The 24,287-nt window shown below is 53.4% G+C and overlaps 2 protein-coding genes and 1 long non-coding RNA gene across 6 annotated transcripts in view; 1 reads left to right on the top strand and 2 right to left on the bottom strand.

Moving 5' to 3' along the window:
- RNF213 (ring finger protein 213) overlaps positions 1-1,970 on the bottom strand; it is a 99,360-nt gene extending 97,390 nt beyond the window's left edge. Inside the window, exons 1-2 of one of the 4 annotated variants that reach the window (XM_019735541.3) lie at positions 1,637-1,970; positions 674-766 (exon numbers count right to left, since the gene is read on the bottom strand). The gene's annotated coding sequence lies outside the window, so the exon portion shown is untranslated. Of the gene's footprint in view, positions 1-673; positions 767-1,007; positions 1,145-1,283; positions 1,397-1,636 lie in introns of those variants that run through there. The other 3 variants (XM_019735542.3, XM_074319384.2, XM_074319385.2) reach the window with 3 other exon arrangements.
- On the top strand, positions 1,395-3,391 carry LOC141568790 (uncharacterized). The gene is made up of 2 exons (XR_012491977.2): positions 1,395-1,533; positions 3,204-3,391. It is a non-coding gene; the product is annotated as an uncharacterized LOC141568790 (long non-coding RNA).
- A 5,689-nt stretch (positions 3,392-9,080) lies between these two features.
- The window catches only part of SLC26A11 (solute carrier family 26 member 11), a 22,188-nt gene continuing 6,981 nt past the window's right edge, over positions 9,081-24,287 (bottom strand). The window contains exons 7-17 of the mRNA XM_074319921.2: positions 21,349-21,524; positions 20,838-20,910; positions 19,237-19,287; positions 16,659-16,719; positions 13,692-13,747; positions 13,341-13,481; positions 12,239-12,366; positions 11,820-11,919; positions 11,270-11,403; positions 10,767-10,839; positions 9,081-9,974 (exon numbers count right to left, since the gene is read on the bottom strand). Coding sequence (XP_074176022.1) covers positions 9,883-9,974; positions 10,767-10,839; positions 11,270-11,403; positions 11,820-11,919; positions 12,239-12,366; positions 13,341-13,481; positions 13,692-13,747; positions 16,659-16,719; positions 19,237-19,287; positions 20,838-20,910; positions 21,349-21,524 — 1,085 coding nt within the window. The 3' untranslated portion in view covers positions 9,081-9,882. The remainder of the gene's footprint in view (positions 9,975-10,766; positions 10,840-11,269; positions 11,404-11,819; positions 11,920-12,238; positions 12,367-13,340; positions 13,482-13,691; positions 13,748-16,658; positions 16,720-19,236; positions 19,288-20,837; positions 20,911-21,348; positions 21,525-24,287) is intronic.

Below are 24,287 nucleotides of genomic sequence, written 5' to 3'. Positions count from 1 at the left end.
GCAGGGACCAGCCTGCAGAGGGCAGCACTGGGCTAGCAGGGCCACCAGGCAAAGATTCCTACTAACGGCCAGGGGTCGCTTTCAGTCCGGCCCACACTCCCTCCTGTCCTTGACCATCTGGCCCGCAGAACACCTTCTGTGCGGGTAGCATCAAACCAAGGTCAGGGTATGCTTCTCCGCGCCAAGGCCAAGACTCAGCCAAGGAGCTCCAGCCTCCAGGGGCCCCTTAGTGCATCCAGGGTGAGAGTGGAGACAGGTACCCCTGCTCTAAGAGGACAGAGATCCACTGCCCACCTGCCACCCTTTCTGCTGGCTTAGGATCCAAGAACTCTGCCGCAGCAGTGGCCAAGCCAGCTCCTGCGTCAGCTAGGAGGGCACCCAGGGGGCCCTCAGGCTGCATACTCCCTGCTCCCACCCTGCTGCCAGCCCCAGGCTCCCCCTCTCACTGTCTGTGACATGGCTTCCCTTCTGCCACAACTGGCTTGGTCTCCACCAGATGGTGAGCTCCAGGGGGCAGGGCAGTGCCAGGCGGGGGTGGGGGGAGGAAGGGAGGGCACTCTGTGTGGGTACGGTTCACCTGTCCTTCCCCACCACAGCCCCCTGGGCTGGCACTCGCACTCAAAGACTTTGAATGACTCCCCACAGCCCAGGCCCCTCTTTTTCCCTTAGTTACCTTCCTTCTTTCCAAAGCTCAGCTTCCCCACAGACCAGGAAGCTCACAGCAGGGCTCAGCAATCCTCACTGAAGTCTCACCTGCACCAGGGCCCTAAGGGCAGAAATTCTCTGTTTAATCAGCTTCCTGACTTTTTCCCTTCCCTTTCTTCCCAACCACTGAACCTCACCAAAACTCAAAGCCCATCCGCACAACCACCACCCAGGAAAACCAGGCACTGGAGTAGGTCCAGGGCTGGAGTGGGTCTGGGGCTGGTGGCCCCCACCATCTCTGCACTCCCTCATTCTGCGTCCCCTTCCTGGCTCTCAAGGCCATCACCTGGACAGGTGCCAACCTGGCTATGAGTCCCTGGAAAGAGGGAAGGACCCTGCGCTCTGGGGAATGCGGTGATGTGGACAGTGATGCCATTCTCCTAAAAAGTTACTGTGACAGGGCATCTTTTCCAAACAACACTTTTCCGTTGTGACAGTTAGTGAAAGCGAAGGACTCCTAGCTGGAGCCCACGTCTGGCCGTCCCGGCTACTATCAGCCTTGCCGAAGACCCTTCCCGGGGTTTAAGCCCACGCCCCACGCTTCCCGGTCCGGGGGTTCCCCGCGCCTGCGGCTGGACCTCCTGAAGTGTCGCTGAGGCCCCCGGAATGAGCGCTGCTCGCGGGCTGGATCTGGAAGCGGCGAAACCGAAACCTGGCGCCGCAGGAAAAGGCGTCCCGAAGGGGACGGCGGCCGGATGCAGCATCCCGACGCAGGCGCCACTCCCCCGCGCGATTCTGGGGCCCGTCGCGACCCGGACCCCACCGCGGGGGCCGCTGACACCGCATCCCTGGGATCCCGACCTGTGGGCCACCCTCGCACCCACCCAGGTGACCCGCACTCATGGGCCCGGCGGACCAGAACCCGCAAGACTCCGCATCCGGCCCCGCGCCCCGCCCCGTGGGATTCCGTGCCCAGTCAGCCGGCTCGCACCTGCAGTGACCCCCACGACCATGTTGCGCGGGCCCACGCGGTTTCGTTTCTTGGGTCCGGGCCCCGCCCCTTCTCTTGCCTCTCCCGGCGCAGCACGATCCGCGCGGGTGTGGCCGGAATTCCCCTGAGGGTTGGCGCCCCCCAGTGGACCGGCGCCCGAGGCGGCGCGTCCAGCGGCGGTTCGCGGGGCGTGGTGTGCGGGAGCCCGGACTCGGGCCGGGCCGTGTCCGCACCCGGGTCTCCTCGATCCCTCCCGGTACCGTGGGGCGAGTCGCGCACCCTTGGTGACCAGGGTGGTGATGCGCGCGGGTCCCCCAACCCAGTGTCCAGTGCCTTGTACGCCGTCCACGACCTTGCTGAGCCAGCAGCCAGCGGGGAGTGGCTCTGAAAAGATGAGGCAGGTCACTTAGCCAAGCTTCAGGGCACTTGGGTGCAAAGTGGAGGTCACCAGCCCCATGGCATCAGGGCCTGGTGCGGATTAAGTGACCACAGTGACGATGACAGTGGAGTCTTGCAGCCCACACTCAGGGCTCCTTGGTCACTGATAACCAAGAGGCCACCCAGGTCTCGGTCTGCGTGACCCTGCCCTGCTGCAGGCCTCAGTGCCTTCATCTGTGGACTCATAAGTAGTCCTGCATCCTCCGGCTGCTGGCGAATTCAATAATAATGATGATGATAACAGCAACTGCTGAAGTTCCAGGCCCCAAGCAAAGTGCTTGATGTTTATTCTGAGTTGCTCCTTACTGTTCCTCTCCCCTCCCAACCAGCACAGCCTGAAGGCGCTGGAGGGAAGCCCTCCGGCACCAGCCCCTGTGCTGCTGCAAAGGACAGGACGAGTACTATTGCTTAAAAAGGCTGGGTACCGGCCCCGCCCACCTCTCCGACCCTCTCCTTGCCCACACAGTCCAGTCACATTGTCCTTCCACTGGGATACAAACAGCAAGCTCGGTCCTTCTTGGGGTGCCCCTCCCATGTGGCAGCCCCTTGCAGGATGTCTTCTGGCTATTCCATCCGAGCAGCAATGTCTGAGCCCGGGGAAGTGCTTCGGGGGCACTCAGCACAGGTCACCGAAAGTTACCTGGTGTATGCTGGCAGCCTGCACAGGCACGAACCCCAATGCACCACCTAGTACTGCCTAGTCCATCTGGGGCCACATCCACCACTGTCCTGCTAGAACCCAGCACTCAAATACACTCCACGGGGGGATTCCTCTGTGGGCACAGCAAGTGAAGGGAGAGCCCAACCCTGCCCCAAACCGCCACTGCCACCTGGTGGCTTTCGACGGACACCCACAGAGCTCAGCTGTGTCTAGTGTAGCACAGGCCAAAAACCAGACCCTGTCCAGGCTGAGTAGCACCTCCTGTGTGTGCTCTGAGGGGCAGTGACAGCTTGTGGAACCTGTCTGTGTAACTGCAGAACCAGTTCAAACCAATCCTATCCTGTTTTTAACAAGATCCGAAACCATCGTTTACCCCACTTACAAGAAACACTTGGAAACACCACTTGTAACTCTTGTGAACACCACCCATGAGGGGCACTTATGAACCCTTAACTGTTCCCCCCATAGAACCACAGGACCAGAACATGACGGGAACCTGAGTGCTGGGACCCTTTCAGACGTGAGAGGTCCGCTGTCCAGGAAGACCCGGTGCTGAAACCCCTTAAAATCAAACCCTGGATCCGGGAGACAGGTTTGAGCCCTGCCTTCTGTCTCCTTGCCGGTCATCTTCACAATAAAAGCTTTCTTCTCTCCAACGCCGATGCCATCGTGTTGGATCCTATGCCTGTCCGGCAGGGAGCCCTCACCCGTGTGCACATCAGAACTCTAGGCCTTTCCCAAAGTAGCAGGGAGTCATTGAGGGGCCAGCAGAGTAGGTAGGCTAACCCGACCTGTGGCTGTAAGATGCATGTCCAGGCGTGGACGTTAGAGAGGCACCAGAGACACTCACACAACCACCAGACAGGAAGCCTGTTCAGAGAAGGCGGCCGTGACGTCCTACTTCCTAAGTCACCACGTGGCGTGGTCAGCGGGGACATCCTGTTTTGATAGGTGCAAATACGAACCACCAAGTGTTCCGAAGAAAGGAGAGGCTGTGGACACTCCGCCTCCGGGTGCCGAGAACCTGGTGGTAAGTGGCCCCGTTGACAGGACGGCTAAACTATTAGGACGGTCAGCAACCCAGAGAACCAAGTCAAAACTCGTGGGCACACCAAATAAAGACAAAACAAAGACGTCCTGTATAGTCACAGAGACCTTCCTCCCCTGGTGATAAATGTGTACATTGAAATACACACATAGTGTTTTAAAATAATAATAAAAAATAGTGTAACATATAAATGTAACATATGGTCGGATGTCATTGAAAATAACAAAATACAAAGACAATGGCAGCTGCGGTTTAGGGTGTGGGGCTGAGCCAGGAGCAGGCAGAGCAGACTTGGAGGAGAAGGAGGATGGGTCATGGGAGGACAGAAGGAGGGGACAATGAAGCCAGAGGACTTGACGCCATCTCTAACTCTGTCTCTATAAAGATGGTGCTGTGGATGCTGCAGGCTTGAGTCTGGACAGCTCCTCTTGGCCCAGTGTTCTTAAAGGGCCCGGTTCCGGTGGAAGGTCGGCCTGGGGCAAGCCTGCCCGGTCCCTATTCCCTGGGTCAGTTGTGTGACATCAGCAAAGGAGCCCCTCAACCGAGCCACACCTTCCACCCTGCCAAATCTGGCATGGGATGTCTTCCTGGTCCTGTGGATGTTGGATCATCTGAAATTCCCTTGATCTTGTCATTGCAATCATCAGTGTTCTTAGAGTGGATTCTCCGTGGGGTTCCAAACACAGTTCATTGGCCAGCCTGAGTCCTCATCTACATGTCTGAAGAATCCTGGGGTCCCTGCTGGCAGGATGTTCTTGGACAGGACACAGCGAGGGGCCACCAGGGACGCCCACTTAGCAGGGAGTGTCAGTGCAGTGGGAGGCTAAGAACAAGAGGCCCTGTGAGGGAGGCACAGGGCCACTGCCAGGAGGCAGGGTTCCATGGCCCAGTCCAGATCGGGGCGCCCAGCCATCTTAGAGCAGGGCTGTGTGACCAGGCAGGCGGCACAGAAGGCCCCCACTTATTCTGAGCCATGTCAACACCCAGGGCCTGGAGTCCCCAGCTACAATTGCACCCACTTACCAGCTCCTTCCTCGCTGATCTTGGCTGCAGGCTTCCCCACAGAATGGCGATGCGTCTACATGAATGGGACGTTCAGTTCACTCACTCACGTGGGGACTAGTTTTGGCTGTGGGAGCCCGATTTCTGGGCCGGGGTATTCTTTTTTTTTTTTTAAGATTTTATTGGGAAGGGTATGTACTTTATTGGGGAACAGTGAGTACTTCCAGGACTTTTTTCCAAGTCAACTTATTGTCCTTTCAATCTTAGTTGTGGAGGGTGCCATTCAGCTTCAAGTTGTTGTCCTTTCAGTCTTAGCTGTGGAGGGCACAGCTCAGCTCCAGGTCCAGTTGCCGTTGCTAGTTGCAGGGGGCGCAACCCACCATCCCTTGTGAGAGTCGAATCGGCAACCTTGTGGTTGAGAGGACGTGCTCCAACCAACGGAGCCATCTGGGAGCTCAGCGGCAGCTCAGCTCAAGGTGCCGTGTTCAATCTTAGTTGCAGGGGGCGCTGCCCACCATCCCTTGCAGGACTCAAGGAATTGAACTGGCAACCTTGTGGTTGAGAGCCCACTGGCCCATGTGGGAATCGAACCGGCAGCCTTCGGAGTTGGGAGCACGGAGCTCTAACCGCCTGAGCCACCGGGCCGGCCCTGGGCCTGGGTATTCTTGACTGTGGATCCTGCTCTCTTGACCCCATGGAGTAAACACTGTCCCAGAGTCAGATGTTCCCAGATTAAAACAATGGGAGCCTAACACGTCCTGTGTGGGTGCAGAGTTGGGGCACCCACGTGGGGATGCTGGCCAGCAGACAGAACAGCCCTTAAGGAAGAACCGTGGTTCCTTCTTATTTAGGCAGGGAGGATGGGCGGAGTGGAGGAGGAAGCATCTGCGTGACCTTGTGGCTCCCGGTGTCCTGCCCACGTCTCCATCTTCTCTTCTTTTAAGGACGCCAGCGTAGGATTGAGGGGCCCACCCTGATCCCGAATGGCCTCATCTGAACTTTAATCATTAAGTTGGTGCAAAAGGCATTGCGGTGTTTGCAATTTTTAACCTTTTACACCGTAATTCCTTTTGCACCAACCTAATACATCTGCAAAGACCCTATTTCTCAATAAGGTCATGTTCACAGGTACCAGGGTCAAGAACTCAACATGATTTTGGGGGACGGAACTCAACCCACTATAGGCACCAGCTCCACGGGGAGGCTTGGGTGTCACACAAAGATTCACATGATTTGGGAAAACTCAGGTCCTTCCAGAGAATTAACATTATTATAAATGGGGTCGGGGGAACAGACTGAATTTACAAAGCCAAGTAACTGAATTTACAAAGGGTAGATGGATCTACACAAAACATTTTACAAAAATCATCACGCTCAGTCAGAAACAGGTTTGCTGTTCACTTCCAGGTTAGTGAAGTGAACTAACTGCCCTGTGCCTGGCAGATGTTTTTTTAAAGAAAGAAGCGGTCCCTGCTCCACCCAGCACCAACAGTGAGGTCAGCCAGCAGGACACGCCCTGCCTCCCCTGCCCACGAGGCCTCTCCGGACATGGGGCCTGCAGGGACATGGCCACAGGCCAGCAGCTGCCGCCTCACGGCGCTGGTGGCACCAAGGGCACTCACTGGTTCGGGGCAGCTTCAAGCTGCAGGGCGGGCATGACAGAGCAGTCACAGGGCATCCCCGCCCCGTTGCATTCTGGGGCATGGGCGGACTGTGCTGCTGACATTGCAGCCAAGTCCTAAGTCCCTCCCCACGCTCCCGGCCTCCATCATCAGTGTTCTGCTCCATGCAGCTTCCTGCCGGGGCGACGTCCACGAAGACATGCTTTTGAGTGAAGCCAGACCTTGCGGGTCAGCTGCCTGATGGGTCTCAGATGTTCAGTTCATGCAGGACAGAAGGTGGGGTGAGAAGGGGGAAAATTTAATGTGAGCAGTTCCCGTTCACAACAGCAGCAACTACACTTCCCCTTCTCCTTTACCCCAAGCAACACCCCCTTGAGGGTGCGGAACTGGAGCAGCAGACAGACAATTGGCCCAGCGTCACCTGTAGGGAAATCAGGACAGCGGGGCTCAAATGTCGCACCTTTCCGAGCTTCTCACAACTCCCTGCCACGTTCCAGTGGAGACACATTCAGGCATAAGCTCAGAGAAACGTGTCACTTCCCATGTTAGATTTGAACATTCTACACCTGGGTGGTCAGATACGGCAGCCACCAGACACAGGTGGCACTGAGCTGGTCCAAACTGGGATGTGCTGTGAGTGTACAGTTCACACCAGATTTCAAAGATTTGGTACCAAAAAATAAAAAATAATGGAAAATATCTCATCAGTAAGTTTTATGTTAGATTACATGTGAAAAAGATAGTATTTGGGGTTAATATGTTGAATGAGTTACGTACATTAATTTCACTTGTCTCTTCTCCCCTTTTCAATCAAGGCTCCTAGAAACAGCTCCCTAGGGCTCCCATGTGTGGCTTGTATGGCCTTTTTGTCAGAAGATTCTGTTCCAGATCGTCACCTGTGTAGCCAGGGCTTCGCCAGCTGCTATAACAAGGGTACATTCAGAGCAAGCTTCTGGCCTACGTGACAGTGCTGGCCGGTGTACAGGGGCAAGTGTCCTCCTCCATTCCAGCTGACCCAACTGTCATTCTCAGGATGTGGCTTCCAAGGGCAGCAGTAAGTCACCTCTGTGTCAGCCGGCCAGAAAGGGACTAAAAGCTTGGAGGGGCGAGCATGGAGGGTTTCATTAAGAGGCCAGGTTTAGAAATGGCACAGCAGTCCTCAATTACTGCATGAGCTTGTCGGGGTTGCTGTCACAAAGTAGCACGCACCAGGGGGCTTCAACAACAGACATTTACTGTCTCACAGTCCTGAAGGCCAGAGTTGGACCGTGTGGGTCAGGTTGGCACCTTCTGAGGGCTGCAGGCTGGGAGGAAGAATCCGTTCTTTGGCTGCCTCCTGGCTTCTGGTGGTTGGCTGGCAATCTCTGATGTTCCTCATCTTGTGGGAGCGTCACCCCATCTCTGCCTTTGACTTTACAGGCCTGCTTCCCAAATGCCTGTCTGTGTCCAAATCCCCCTTTTCATAAGGACACCAGTCAATGGATTGGGGCCACCCTACCCCAGTATGACCTTGTCTTAACTGATGACATCTGCAAGGACCCCAGTTCCACATAAAGTCCCATTCTGAGGTCCTGGGGGTTAGGACTGAGCATATGAATTATGGGGGGGGGGGGGCAGGACAGTGCAACTCACAGCAGACACCACTGACTCGCTGTCAGCCACACGGCCCATACTCAGTACAGGGAGGCTGAGAAACGCCGTGTGTCGGTGACATCACCTCGTTGGTCAGCTGTGAGCACCACACCAGCCAATGGGTGAGAGTTTAATGAACCATATCATCCACAGTCACATGGGCCCCTGGCTTATAGACCACGGCTCACAGGGCATGTCTGACTGACGAGGGAAGATGGTACAACCCACCTTGCATCTTGACACCAAATTCTCAACTCCTGCCAGGCTGTGAACGGTTTGCGTGTTCTGTGGTTAAGACTTTCCCAAGTAGAGAAGTCTTGGGACTTCTCAAGTAGAGAAATATGTCGGTCGCTTCCATTTTCTAAACTTACTAACGAGGTAGTGACAAACATCCCTGGGCCTGCTTCCCGGGAGACGAGCAGTTTTGTAAGCGCGGGTCCCAGAGGCAGAACTGCTAAGTCGCAGAGGGTGTGCCGTCGTAGATGAGGCTGAGTGCTAAGGTCCTGCCAGAGGGTGCATCTGCCCAGCTCCATGAATGGGACGAGCTCTCGGTTTGAGAACGGGTGGGCACAGACCACAACTAGACGGCTGCTCCCCTAGGCCCCGGACAGGGGTGGCCCCGCGGGCAGAGCCTCAGGACACGCTCACTTCGTGCAGAAAGAACCTGCCTGGGGTAAGGACATGCAGACTCAGGCGGGGTGAATGGTTCAGCTGGTTGGTCAGAGGCCTGGAAGGAGAAAGACCAGAAGACAGGGGCCAGGAATCTGGAAAAGACTCAAGTCTCAGGGGCGGCCTGTACCCTCCCCGTGCTCAAACAAGGGCTGGGGCGCCAGGCAGAAGTGGCTCAGTGGGGACCCTGGTGGGCCCTGGTGTGCAGTGAGTCCTTTCTCGAAGCCAGTCCAGGAGCACAGCCCTTCTTGGAGTGACATGTGCAGGGGTTTACCTGTAAAGGCTGAGGTGAAATTTAAAGCCTGCATCCATGTGCAGAGACCCACTAGTTAGCCACATGCACAGAACAAAACACCAGGCAGCCACAAAAAGTCATGTCTTCTCTATTTATTATCACAATAAATAATTCACAGTAATGACTGCATGGAAATGCGGGTTACAGAGCACCATGGATGACGTGATCCCACTGACATGAGACTGAACACACACCACATGCTAACGTACAGGCACATACACGTACTGGAGGGAGGGACCTGGGGGCAACACACACCCAGATGGCCTGGGGGAATGGTCTCCTGCAGTTTTTACAATAAGCCATTTCTGACTTTTACAGAAACACCAAAGCTATGACTTTCTTAGTTTAAAAAACACAAAAAACAAAACCATTTTTAGCAGACACTGAGTCGTTTGGCACACCTTGGTTTTCTTCCCAAAACAGCACAGATGCCGCCATCAGGATTGGAACCCACCTCTGCGACCACGGCCCCACTTCCCCCTCCCCATAATCCAGGAAGGTGTTGGGCTGCGAGGACCCCACCCCACACCCCCCTACCTCCCTCACCCACTCCACCCCCTGGCTCCAGACCAGGCTGAAGTCCCTGCTCATTCCTTTCTCCCGTAGTCTGTCATTCTAGAAACCTCTCTCCAAACCATTCTTAAGAAGAGGTCTTGTGCCCCAGAATAGTAGGGAGGCAACTTTTCAGTCATCCTGAAGGAAGCCAGGGAGGCCCACCTGTGGGTCTCGGTGCCCGGTTTCCTCCTCCCTCCCCGGGGTCACCTGCTCCGGCTTTCTCAGACCCTCAGGCCAGCGCATTTACAAGGCGGCATCCGGCTTCACAATGACAAGGACCTTCTGTGAGACAGTCCCAACTCCGTGTGCCCACCGGTGGCCCAGTCAGGCCTTCAACAGGGCGACTTTTTGTTCCGGGACAGAATCATCCCTGATGTTGTAGGGCGGGGGCCCCGGCTCCGGACTCAGGTATTTCTCTGCAGAAAAAACAAGGTGGGGAGACAAAGCACTAAAAAAGCGGAAGTGAAGACAGCTCAACTCACAGGATGTGAAGATGCCAGGCTGGAATGTCAGGGTCCTGGTGCACAGAAAGCTATGATCCCCAGGCTGCATCCCCAGCCCAGGGCCAGGTTTCAGCCACGTCCCTGTGAGCAGCGCACCCCTTTCCGTGCCACAGTGAACCTGTGTGATGGCTGGGTGGGCTCCATCCTGTGGCTGGGACACCGTTTGCTCACCCACCTGTGCGGGTCGGCATCCGAGCTGCTTCCAGCAACAACATGGGTGAGTCTCAGACACCATGCTGAGCTGAAGAAGCCGGAACAGAGAGTCCTGTGACCCCATCTGTATGAAGTTCTAGAAGAGGCAGCGCTAACTATGGCGGAGGAAATAGAACAGAGGCCACCGCTCGTGGGGTCACTGGACAGGGGATGAGGAACTTTCTGGAATGATGGAAAAATTCTATATCCTGATTGGTGGACACCAGCTGGATCCATCTATCCAAACCCAAACTGACATTTAAGCTCTGTGCATTTCACTGTATGTGAGCTGAACCTCAACTAAAGACATGCACACCCCTAAAAATTAAAACCCCAGCACCAGAGGGGCCCCTGACACCGTGCGCACTGCCCACCCACCATCCTCATGTGCCCCACTTTGGGACTTGAGCGCCCGACCCTCGGTTCCCCAGGGCTCTGTCCGCCACGCTGACCCTGCAGGGTATAGACACACAGGCTGTCTCCGCCCTCTCTCCAGTGACTGCCTGTACCCACCTGCTTCCTCCAGGGTGGAGAAGTACTGGACACCCTTCAGGTCAGCGGACAGCAGGACGCGGAGAACAGGGACCTGAGGGACAGACACGTGTTAATTCCAGGAGGGAGGCTCCTGCTGAGGCACGTGGTCCCCCAGCCCCACTGCCCTCATCACAGGCTCGATCAGTCTCTGGGTAGGTACCACCTCTCCTCCACCCAGGGAAACGGACAGAAGAGCAGGTCTCAGAAAATGTTGGAAGAGAAATATCGTTTCAATAAATACTCTCCAAAGCACACAAACATGAGTGCCCTGTGAAGACGACACGAATGCACCGGTTACGCACACAGCTCTGCAGCCAGATGCCCTGAGGCCGAAGCCAGGCCGCCATCCCGGCTGTGTGACCTTGGGCAGGTCACTCCGGTTCTCTGGGCCTCAGCACCCTGGTCTCAACATGGAGATGATGATAACTCTGACCTCCCGGGCTGGTTTGAGTGACAAGTGCCACCTGTGTTGGAACACCCACCTGCAGGCCGACGAAGGCGAGGGTGACGCCCCGCCTCTGGAAGTCTCCCAGGAGCTCCCCGAGCCCCAGCACCACCGTGTAATCGATGCTGCAGACGTGGCTGCACTCCAGGACCGCGCAGCGTGGGGGGGACACTGCAGAGACAGGCGTGTCGGTCACCCTGGGCAGAGGCACGGGGCAGAGCGAGGCCAGCGAGAGCTCCAGCGCCCCGTGGGGAGGGGCCAGAGGACCCAAGACAGCAGCAAGTTTCCTTCAGAGGGAGCACAGGCCCCTTTTCTCCCAAAATATCAACCCCCAGAAGAAGGACTATGTCCTTGGGGCAAATGTTGGGCAAGAGCCACCCTTGCTGCACACAGACAGTGGGCACCCAGTTGGATGAGAGGGGCCGACCTGGCCACAGGGGACATTGCTGAGACGCCCCCAGACCTCCCAGACTCCGACCACTGAGGCAGGCTGCGCCTTGTGGTCCTGCAGGAGCAGAGACTGGGTGCAGAGAGGGTGGCGGGGAGCTCAGCAGTGGCCACAGCCCCCCCGGCCCCGGCCCACGTACCTCCCAGAGCCTGGTTCAGTATCGCCTCCCGGAGGGTCTCAACTGCGGGGAAGTGTAGGCCGCTGGCTGGCTGCAGGACCAGCACCGGACCCTCGGATACCTGGGGACAGTGGGAGGGGCGATGCCAGTGAGTCCTGGAGGCAAGTCAAATGGGGCAGCTCTGCCAGGCTTGGAGGGAGTGAGGGTGCAGAGCTGGCACAAGCCCTCCCCCACCATGGTACCCCCTATGCAGAGGAAGGGCTCTGGTTTATAACAAGAGGGTGACTCCCGTCCACCAGTGAACAGTCACTTGGCAGTGCCACAGGCCACAATCACACCAGAAGCTCAAGATGCAGAGCCGAGGGTCCTGCCCAGTGCCCCCTTCATCCTCTGGGTCTGAGGCCCGTGGCGCCTGCCGGGGAGCCCGGATGAGGTGGTACCTGCACATTGGGTCTGGCTGCGGAGTGCAGGAGAATCAGCACGGACACCAGGGTCCCGGCCAGGATGCCATACTGGACCTCCCAGAAGCACAGCAGGAACGTCACGAAGAGTGGCAGCAAGTCCAGCCCTGGGAGAAAGGGGGACTGGCTGAGGGGCCGGCCCTGCGAGCTGCACTCCCTGACAGCCAGCAGACGACTCGTGGCTTTCCACGTAATGAGCAAAGCTGCCAAGGGCCTTAAGCAGCCCCAGGGACCTGTCTGGGGACCCAGGGACTCAAGCACTGCTGCTGCTGGGGGCCACACCTGCTCAGGGATGTGTCAGGGGCAGGAAATACCCCCCTGCCTGAGCTGAGGGTCCCTGAGACCCACCTGGCAGGGCCCCAGCTCCCTGCCCTCTGGGAGGAGGCCCACAGGGACCAAGGCAGAAGGGACTTGGGGACAGGGCCCCAAGTGGGGAGCCCTGAGAAGTGGGGAGCCGAGAGACCACAGGAACCCCCCATCCCAGACCACGGGGGACTCCTCAGATGAGACTCGTGGCTTCTCTGAGTTGCAGGAGGAGGTGTCCTGGGGCAAAGTGGGTGGGTTGGGGGTCAGTCCTGGATCTGAACCCCCGCACCTCAGACAGGCCCTCATCTTCCCTGGGCCTCGGCACAGAGGGCCAGCAGCACGGGGCTGTTCAAAGAAGGGCTGCAGTGACCTACGAAGGCCGTGGCATGTAACACGCATGGGATAAAGTCACCGCTCCTTCCACTGGGCAACTTGCAGGGGGGCTGACCAGAAAAGCCAGATAAGCGAGGCAAATCCCTTCACCGCTTCGATGAACAAAAGGGAACAAAAACTTGTCCAGTCAGGGCACTGCTGGTCCAGGGAGTCCTTGAGCCACTGTGACTGGTAGACACAGCGGGGCTGTTACATGGTCCCCGCTGGCCATCCCTTTCCCGATGCCCCCGTCCCTCCCCGGAAGGTGCCAGGTGGGAAAGGGGAGGGCCGGCCCCGTTCCCGGCAGCCCTGACCAGGGCACCGCAGTGCCACCTCCCAGGGCTACGGGAAGGCAGTGGGGGACAATCGATGACTCCACGCTGACAGATGAGGAAATACGCACTCTTCACACGCCAGAGCGTCCTGACGATCTTGGTGTCGAACAGCGGGATCACGGCCGTGATGATGACCGCCGCCAGGGCGGCCTTGGGGATGTAGTAGAAGAGCGAGGTCAGGTAGTCCAGCGACAGCAGCACCAGGACCCCTGTGGGGGCGGCGCACCGGGGACATCAGGGCCCTGTCACCCACCCAGCGACTCCCACCCAGCGAGTGAGGAATCTGCCTGGGGGGCCTGGCCCTGCACTGGGGGACACAGCCGGGTGCCAGAGCCGACTGCACCAAGGTCCCCCCTCCTTTGCCCCAGCTCATGGCACCAAGGCACAAGGGGGGCACAGTGTGTGGGTGGGGTGCTCACCCGTCAGCAGGCCCCCCGCTGGGGTGCACACCCCCGACTGGGCATTCACGGCCGTCCTGGAAAGCAACACCGAGACAGGTCAGTGGTTGAGAGAGCAGGAGAGGCGTGGTCCATACCGCTGTGCTGGCCTTCCAGGGCAGGGGCGTCCCAGGGCACCAGAGGGGACATCGGGTCCCACCCACATCAGCATGTGGCTCAGGAACACAAAGGGGCTTCAGGGTCCTATCAGCAGAGGGGGACTTCCCAGGCCTTCACAATAAACCTGAAACCACCCATCAGCACATCTGAGAGGCCTGGTCGTCGATCCAAACATCCAACAGGGTTGTTGAATCATCTCCGTCATGGGCGAACTGTATTCCCCACCCCACACCCAAAATCCTTATGTTGAAGCCCTAACCTCCAGCACCTCAGGATGTGACTATTTGGGGACAGGGCCTTTAAAGAATGACTAAGTTAAGACAAGGCTCTTAGGTTGGACCCTCATCTCACCTGCCTGGTGTCCTTATAGAAAAGGAGATCAGACACGAGGACGCACACACGGAGGAAAGACCCCGTGGGGACAGCCAGAAGGCGGCCGTCTGCAGGCCGAGGAGAGAGGCCGCAGGAGAACACAACCCTGATCTTGGGCTCCTAGCCTCCGACTGTGAGGAAACAAATGTCTGCGGCTGAAGCTGCCCTGTCTGTGTTCTATGACAGCAGATCCGGCAAAATGATACACTTCCTACAATGGGGTTCCCACTGTCCTCAGAAATGATGATGGAGGGGATTATTTTTTGGAAACATGCTGAGAATGCTGTCAAGTATGGGGAATCCCACCTAACACATACAAGGTGTGATCAAATAATATGGTGAATGTCTAAACAAATTTATTATAGTAAGAGACACATTGCCATTAATCCCCCTCAGAATACTCCCCCTCACTTTGAACACACTTATCCCATCATTCTTGCCACTTTCTGAAGCGGTTCTGGAAGTCCTCTTTCATGAGTGTCTTTAGTTGTGCTGTCGTGGCTGCCTCATGTCCTGAATCATTTTGACTTTCAGGAAGAGCCAGAAATCGCATGATGCCAAACCCAGCAAATAAAGTGGATGAGGACACACCGTGTTTTTATTTGACAGAAATTGCAGTACCAGAAGCGATGCGTGACACGGAGCGTTGTCATGGTGGAGAATGATTTACGGCACACTTTAAAACACACCTTCTCTCAACCGTAGCTCACACCTGACTGAATGCACTGAACAAGTGAAACTTGTCACTCACTGTTACTAAGATTTGATGTGCTGCTTCCCGTACGAAGATCCCTGCCTTTCCCTTGGATGGCACTCGGCAGCAGCATTCACTGTATTATGTGATCACAATGGAAAGGCTCCATGTCACACATCGCTTCTGGCACAGAAATTTCTGTCAAATAAAAACATTATGGTGTGTCCTCATCCACCTTATTCACCGGATCTGGCACCGTGTGACTTCTGGCTCTTCCCCAAAGTCAAAATGACCATGAAAGGTAAATGTTTTGAGTCGATTCAGGACATCGAGGCAGCCATCACAGTGCAACTAAAGACACGAAAGAAGACTTCCAGAACTGCTTCAGAAAGTGGCAAAAACGATGGGATGTGTTTGAAGCGAGGGGGGGTTTTACTGAGGGGGAGTAATGACAATGTATCTTTTACTGTAATAAACTTTTTTGTTTACATATTCACCGTATTGTTTGACCACACATCACATATGCGTGCGCGCGCACACACGTATATGTACATCTGTAGGACTGAAGGGAGAAACACCAACGTCCAAACAGGGCTGTCTCGGTGCTGGAACTGGAAGTTAATTTGGCTTATTTTTCAACGTTCCTTTCTTGCATGGCCTGTTCAGAAAACTGCACTCAGACCAAATGCCAGGAAGGCTTTGTCGGCTGAAGAACTGGCCCTTTGCCACCAAGAAGACCACAAAGGAGCTGCGATGTGACTCCATCCGTGCAGGACTCGGCCTCGTACGCACCTCTTAATAACCCCTAACCTTGTGCCAACTGTATTGCCTCGGGAAGTAAAGCCTGTCTGTCTGTACACCCCATGGAAAGCTTTCTCCTAAGCCACCGTTCACTTCTGTGGAGTCAGGCAGAAATTTCATTCATTAGTTAAACAGTCACACAGTTTTTTTAGTGCCCTCTACATGCAAGGTACTGTATAGACTCTGGGGGTACAGAAAACATGTTCTTAACGGAATAGGCTTGCGATCTAGTTATGCCAACAAGACAAGAACGTGTGGAAAGTTAAATTGAAAAAATGGGCAGAGGTTTTATTTCAAACATTAACATAGCACCACGTCCCCAGCATCGTCCTACGTGCTTTTCATTTCGTCTTCTACAGAACTCTGAGGTAGGCCTGATACGATTCCCATTTTACAGACAGGGACCCCGAGCTGCAGGGAGGTGGGCCAGTGTGTCCTGTGTCCCTCAGACGCGGTGGTTTGGGGATGTCAGACAGGCTGGGTCAGCGGTTCTGGGGACTCGGCCCCTGGCCAGCGCTGCCAGATGCCTCCTTTTCTCCCTTCCCCACAGGTCACCTCCAGTCCTGCCCTCCTGCCTCACAGAAGACCCTACGGCCAGGCCACCACGGAGCCTGCGCTGACCCACACCCCTTCTTCAGGCAGACCTGTGGTCTCTCCTCCCTTACCCGCCTTGGGGATTAGCCCTGGCACCATGACCTTGGGAGTACCCGATGCCCTTGGAACGTTTTAGTATTCATCTGCAGCGCCATATATAAGCATGAAGAAAACCAATGAGATGCTGAAGGAAAGCAGGGCAAGCCCCTCCTGCTGCCCCACTGGTGCCGGACCAGCTGACCAAGGACCACAGGCGGCCCGAATGGGCAGACTTGTAACCCAGAAGAGAATGAAACAGTGTCGGGACGTGGGCAGGGCCCAGCGAGGGGTAGCTCCCCAGAGGCACAGAGAAGGAAGGTGTCACTCACCGTCCAAAGCTGCCGGTGACTGGGTAGGAAGAGAAGAGGGAGCCCAGCACGTTGGTCAGGCCTGGGGAGAAAACAGGTTTATAAGGGAGGGGAAGGAGCGTAAACTAGAGGGAACAGGAGATGGAGGTGGCGGGGGAAGGGAGATAAAACCAGAAGGAAACAGGGAGATAGAAGGTGGGAGGAATCACCCTGGGACGTTCCCCATCTGATGCTCTATCATGGAAGGACGAAAGAAACCATGGCCTTTGCCAAGCTTGCTGAGGTTGATTCTCGCTCTCTAGCTTTAACGTAACTCTCACTGGCCTTGCCTGTGTGAGCTGAACACGCCTTCTGCCCACGTATGACGGAGAGAGGAACCCCATCTCCCTAAAAGGGGGGATGGCAAGTGTATACAGACGGGCCCAAAGTGCCCCGGAAGTCAGCTGCTGTCCATCGTATTCCACCGAGTGGACGGACCGAAGGTCATGGCTAGTAAGCTGTCTTCCCCATGTGACGCTGATTAACCCACACTGGACAGAACCCACTCCCGGGGCCTGGCTGGGACCTAAGAACCGAGACAATGAGCCCACGTTTATCACAATTGGCCCTCCTGCATCCATCTCATCCAGGGACCTTCACAAAGACCATGGTCTCCCCTGTTCCAGAGCCCACAACAGGGTCCCAGGGTCAAGTTTCACTCTTGAGACGGCTTGAGGCGGGGCCCAGTCAGAACCAGGGCCCCCTAGGTCCTGTGGCCCAGCTCATGCTGAGAGCAGGCCAGACGTCAGTGGGTGCAGCAAAGGCCGTGCACTGACCACACGTGGTCACCCCAACCTTTTACGCCAGCTCCAAAAGACTCGAGACCCAGCTCTGTGTGAAGCTTCTGACAGGGGGACCCCTTCCTGTGCCAGCAGTCTGTGGGGTCTGTGTCAGCCTCCTGATCTACACTTGTCACAAGCTGCCTGGCCTGTGACACTATGGGGTCAGCAGCCTTCAAAGTCAACGTGTCCACTTTAGAAACCTCAGCTTTGTGACCGTCCCTTGCTTGTCACTTCTGTCTAGGTTGTACCATCTGGAGAGGACCTGGTGCTATTTGTTGTAAAGTAAATATAATGTGAGTTAGGTGCCCCTTTGTGCCTCCACTGTGTCAGGGGAACGCTCTGTCCGCGTGGCACCCGGACACTGACCCCCCGTCAGCAGGAGTAAACTCGGGGAGGCCTCGCCAGCCCCCCTGGTTGAACAATAGCTGACCCACAGGTGGAACACATGAATAGGATCATGTAGGTTGCCCTGTGGCCACAGTCACCTCATGCACATTGTGAAACTGCCGGAATCATGTCCCCCGCCTTCTACCCTAGATAATTACCCTGAAACTTGTGATTCATTGTCCCCATACTTGCTGATTATAATCACTATGGCCTGGCATTCTTTCCTGACTGGTAATCAATTGGGAAAGAAAAACCTATAAAATGAGTGTCCTGGGGGAGCCCCAGTCGAAACTCTCCGAAGGGGACACTCGCCGGACACACCTGAAGCCAAGATGCTGTCTCGGTTCCCCAGCGCCTTGGAAACCCTCTTCGGGTGGTGAGAACTCGCTGCTGCTCTTTGTCTTTGCCTTATTCTGTCTGTCTTATTGCCTCTCTTAATAACTAGTGTTTTGCTGCCTCACCTCCGTCTCAGTGTGCGTGGTGAACGCGTATGTGACACCCAAATTCTGTGACCACTTAAAACATAGCCTCTTGCGGCTACATTTGCAGACGTGGGAATGACAAGCTCTGAGAACTCACATTTGGACCATTTACTGGGAGGCACATGGGGACGTCACAGACCTTCTCTGGGGCAAGTGGTCCCCAGGCCACCCCGATTCCACCAACTAGGCAGCACCCCGCCCACCATGAGCTCAGAAAGGGACACGGCCAACATCCTTGTGCAGCTGATACTGGGTCCCCACGGCCTTTGCTGTCGAGAAGCCCAGCAGCTGGGGCCCTAAATGCTGCCATGAAGTCTTCTGGGTGGAAGAAACCCAGCAGTGCCACTGGTTAGGTCTATGCCCACCGCACACGGGGTAGAGGAGAAAGGCAGGAAGGCCTGGCATCCACGAAATTAGAAACAATGATGATAACTGAGTTTAAGATTCACACTGTGGTCTCAAAATGAACCACCAGAGAGGCCAGCGTTATGATGAAGACAGAACAAAACGAAGTGTGACAGCCGGCACAGGCCCCATCCAGTCAGGCAGCCTGGGGTCTGCCGGACGCTTCACTAACCCACCTGCCACGGCACTCAGGGTCTCGCAGAGTCAGCAGGTGCACCTGAGCCTCCACCTGGCCACCTTCTCCAGCAATCTGACCCCAGGAGGAACGTTCTAGGCATCCCTGGCATAGAACAGGCCACACAACTCAGGGCCTGGTACACAGCAGGCGCTCAATAAGCTTCAGTCAGAACGGACACCAGATGTCAGCTCCCTACTTACTCTGAGCAGGTAACCTGAACCACTGGGAAATCTGAGGCTGAGTCCATGCTAATATTGCACAAGGGCCCGACTCGAGCAGGACGCAGGGAAGCGCCCAGCCCTCGTGGGGTGACACTGTGGTCTTACCGATGGCCAGCAGCTCCTGGTTAGCACGGATGCGGTAATTGTTTTGAGACGCTAAAGAGAAAAGACGATAAAAATATTGTCACTAAGAAAATGTTCACGGCATGATAAACAGGCTACAAATTTCTACCTATGGCGTTGTGAGGTTTGTAACTGTAAGCGTACACACACATATGCAAGTGGAGACGGGGACGTGTCCGTTTCAGGAAAAAAGAGTAGAAAGAGGTACAGCAGAATGTTAACAGTCATTAACTGGGGAGTGAGGAGGATTGCAAGCGATTTCTTTCTTCTTTACACATTTCTCAACTTCCAATATTTTGTACAACAAACATGTACTGCTTTTACAGTAAGGGGGAAAGTTTTAAATTGAAAACCTCTCTGATCACCAGCCAAGATGTGTAGGAAGTCACAGCCAAGGCCATCACAGAGAGATGAGGAGGCAAAGATTTGGGGGGAAATATGGGGGGGGGGCATGATATAACAGTGGTTGGTAAACTTTTTCTGCAAACGGCCAGACCGTAAATATTTTAGGCTTTGCGGGCAGGCCACATTCTCTGCTGCAACTACTCAACTCGCCCTTCAAGCACGAAGCAGCTGCAAACAATACATACATACAGAGCAAGACCAATAAAACCTTATTTGTGAACTGAATATGAGTTTCATATACTTATGTGTCACAAATTGTTAATCTCCTTTAGATTTTTCCCCCCAAACATTTAAAAATGTAAAAGCCGTTCTTAGGCTGTGGTTTACCGAGCCCTGATTGAAGAGAATGACAAACTTTACAAAGTAGGGCAGGAGGTCAGCTCTCTACAAAAGAACGTGGCAAGTTTTCAAAAGTAATGAACAAGATGAGTAAAAGTTATAGGATGTAAATTGCAAGATGACCCCCATCCCCCGTCCCCCAAAAAACCAAACATACAAACAAAACAGAGATAATCAGAAAAGCGAAAGATGGGAGGGGATGCATTACAAACTGAAATGCTGACTTTGAGAGATCGCTGGCATATGGAAAGGAAAACCGTTAACAATGGACATTATTTAAGAGTCGCCTTGGAACGGTGTAAGGGTCAAGATGCTGGAACTTTGAAGAAGGAAATTTAATCCTGGCAGCATCTGGGCTGGGCCATAAACACGACTTATGTAGTGGTAACAACATACACACCATTTATTAGGTTTTAACCCTTAGAATCAACCTATACCCAAACACAGGGCGACTGAACCGTGTTCAGAGCAGAACGAAAATGTCATCCACAGGGACAAAAGACAGCAGGTGGCCTGGCGGCCCTGAGAGGGAAGGCAGGTGACACGTGAAGGGTTGAGCAGCCTCAACTCCCGCGGAGGCACTCACAGGACTGATCCAACACATTTAGGTACATTCACGTTTCCACAGACAGCGGGCTCTCAAACATTTAGAGCAACCACTGGAAGGGTCTTTTCATTACAAATCCATTTCTACTATAGGTTTTTAAAAAAACATGAGCATGTATTACTTGGATAAAAATTCAAATTTTTAAAAATCCAAGCAGATCAAAAGCAAGCAAGTGAGGTAGGTGAGGCCCCAGGCTGGGACACGAGAGAGGCGTGGGTGGTGGGCATCTTACCAAAAGATTTGGCGACCGCAATGCTCTCCAGGAGACCCATCAGGGGCACCACGGCCAGCCCGGCCCCCATGTCCTGGGAGAGGAGAGAAGCATGGTAAGTGACCCTCTGGGGAAGGAGAGGAGGGGTCTGACCAGGCAGTAACCGCCCAGGCAGACGCCAGCTCTTCCACGTCTCACGGAGCAAGCGTACGGACTCCAGGGCCGTGCGCTCCTACACACTCATCACACCAGGAACAGGATGACGAGCAGAACACAGCCAACTCCTGCACGCACCCCAGTGTCCACGGAGCAGGACCCCCATGTGCTCCAGGCATAAAGATAAACGCGGGGTCCAATGTGGAAGCCTTTCCTGCCTGTCCCTGCACCTAGAGATGCCACTTCCCGAGGACTCCACAGTCCCAGCTGAGCCCAGAGCTCCCTGTTACTAAGCAGATGCATCTGGGGTACAGAACCAGGCCCAGGGGCCACTGCAGCCTCTGCCAAGCTGGACTTGCTCCCCGTTTCTACCCACCTGTACCATCTCGGTGAAGGAAATGGTCCCGTTGGCAGTGGTCACTGAGAAGGGAGGGGTCTGGATCGGAGGGAGCCCCTTGACTATCTTTCCAGTTAGAACAAAAGGGTGGTATCCAGTCACTTCGAAGGAGTACGCGACCAGCGCAGCAAAGGAGACCACCAGGGCATTGCGAGCTAGGACAGAAGGAGAGGCCTGTCGGTGAGACCTGGCTCCTCTGGGGAAGGAAGCAGAAGACCCCCACCCCAGTCATGACCTCTTCCACTCTAGCCTGGGGCACACACGGATCCAAGAGTATGTGGCAGGCGTGAACCCATGACACTGTGGAAAACGCACAAAGGTGGGACAGAGGAGGGGCAACCGCAGGGCCAGTACCCAAGTCCCCAGTGACTGCACAGCCAATGGTACAGCCGGAAACACACCTTCAAATCAGATGTCCCGGAACAATTCTGCTCTGAAGCAAGAAGGAGTAACAGAGCCGGCTTTCCCTGCTGCCCGAAACACTGTGCAAACAACTGAAACAGGGAACAATGACCGATGGATACCTCCCAAACTGAACTTACAAGTTTTTTATAGGAGTGAAAACCATAATGTTTGGAATGAAAAACATACTGGATGGGATTAAAAATGGATCAGATATTGCAAGGGAAAAGACTAGTGAACTTGAAGATGTGGCAATAGAAACTATCCAAAATTAAACACATAGAGGAAAATAAAGATGAAAAAATTGTACAGAGCATCGGCAGCCGAGGAACAATTACAAGCAGCCTGATGTACATGTAAGAGAGTCCGCAAAGAAAGCCCGTGGCGTGGTGCAGGGGGACAGTACGAGGATATGAAGAAATAACAGCTGAATCGCTTTTCAAATTTGATGAAGAGTGCAAACTCACATATCCAAGAAGCTCAATGGATCCCACGCACAAAAACATGAAAAAAACAAAACAAAAATGACAACAAGGCACATCTTAGTGAAACTGTCTAAAATCTGTGACAATGTCTTAAAAGCAGCCAGAGAACAGGTCATCTACGGAGGAACAAAGACTTCTTGTTATAACAGCAGCCTGGAAAATAGAAGAATATCTTTAAAGTATGGAAGGGGGAATAAAAACCTGTCTAGAAATCTTTATCTAGCAAAACTGCTTTCCAAAAATGAAAGCAAAATAAAGACTTTTCCAGACACAGCAAGGCTGAAAGGCTTCATCACCAGCAGGGCCTGCACCACAAGAATCAATAAAGGTCCCCCAAGCAAAGGAAACTGACAGAGATGAGAGTCTGGTCTGTACAAAGAAATGACGAGCACCAGAAAGAGTGACGATGTGGGTACATGAAAAAGGCTTTGTCCTTAAAAGTCAGGGTATGCTTCAAGTGAGATAATGATAATAATGATTACTGAGGAGTTTATAACAGACGTTGAAGAAAAATATATGACAACAACAGCACCAAGGCAACAGCAGAAAGGGAGAAATGGAAGGACCCTGTCATAAGGTTCTTACATCAACATGAAGTTGAATACATACTTCAGTAAGATGAAAAGATATACTATAAACCCTAAAGCAACCACTAACAAACAAACAAAAACAAAAAAACACACAGTAGTTACAGTCCATAGCCAATAAAGGAAACAGAAGGGAATCATAAGAAATAATAAAAAAGACTGTAGAAAGAGAGGGAACCAAGAACAAATGAGACGAATAGAAAACAAATAGCAGAAGCCAAACATACCAATAATCATATTAAATGTAAATGGTATCACCCCCAATTAAATGGCAGATTGTCAAGACTGAATTAAAAAACAAGACCCATCTATATACTTCCCACAAAAACTCACTTTAAACTTAAAGATACAAATAAGTTAAACAGGTTAAAAGTAAAAGAGTGAGAAAATGTGCTAATACTAATCAAAGGAAGCTGGCATAACTGCATTAATATCAGGGACAAAGAGGATCATTTCAAGAAAAAATTATAATTTTACATGTGTATGTACATACAATGTATGTTCTCTCTGACCACAATGGAATTAAATTAGAAATCAATGGCAAAATACTAACTGGAAAATCTCCAAATCTTTGAAACTAAATAACTCCAAAATAGCCCGATGCAAAGGAGAAATTAAATAATCCACTTCTAAATAATCCATGAGACAAAGGAGAAGTCAAAATGGAAATTAAAGTATTTAGAAGTAAATGAAAATGAAAACACAACCTGTTAAATTGTGGGATGCAGCTAAAGCAGTACTGAGAGGGAAATTTATAGCACTAAACATCTATGTACATTACAAAAGGAAAAAGGTTTCAAATGAAAGTCCTTAATTTCCATCTTAAGAATTTAAAAAAGAAAGGTAAAGTGAGTCCAAAACAAGCAGAAAAAGGAAATAATCGACAGAAATCGACAAACTAGAAAACAAAAGTAAAACAGAGATCAATGAAATCAAAAGTTGGTTCTGTGAGATCAATAAAATCCACACACTTCTAGATCCACTGATCAGGAAAAAAGGCAGGTGACCTGGGGCAAGTCCTCACTCTGCTCTGTCCTAGTTGTGTGATTTGAGAGGTCTTCTTTGGTTTGTCTGTTTTACCTTCAGAGCCAAAATGGAGAAAGTGATATCTGATCCTGGAGACAGGTATGATCATCAAAAGCAGTGTGTCTGTGGTGCTTTATAAGCCATAAATCACTGCGTGTCAGATTACAGCTCATTCAACTTCTGCAATGCTCCACTTTTCATCTCCAAGATGGGGGAAGTGACAAGTGTTCTGTCTACCTCACAAGGGTGCCATGGGGCTCCGGGAAGGTGCAGACTGCAAAACAAATTTCCTACTAAGCGTTAAACACAAGGTACTATTCAGATTAACCTGTCCTCGCTCAGCTAAAATACCAGCAAGCTTACATGGTGACTTAAAAAAAACAAACAGTTGAAGCTTGGTAACTAATTTCTGAAAATG

Source organism: Rhinolophus sinicus, chromosome 12 (genome assembly GCF_057876585.1).
Source record: "Rhinolophus sinicus isolate RSI-liver-muscle chromosome 12, RSI-T2T, whole genome shotgun sequence".
Lineage (NCBI taxonomy): Eukaryota > Metazoa > Chordata > Mammalia > Chiroptera > Rhinolophidae > Rhinolophus > Rhinolophus sinicus.
The sequence above is the reverse complement of the archived record's forward strand: the minus strand, read 5'-3'. Positions and strand labels throughout refer to the sequence as shown.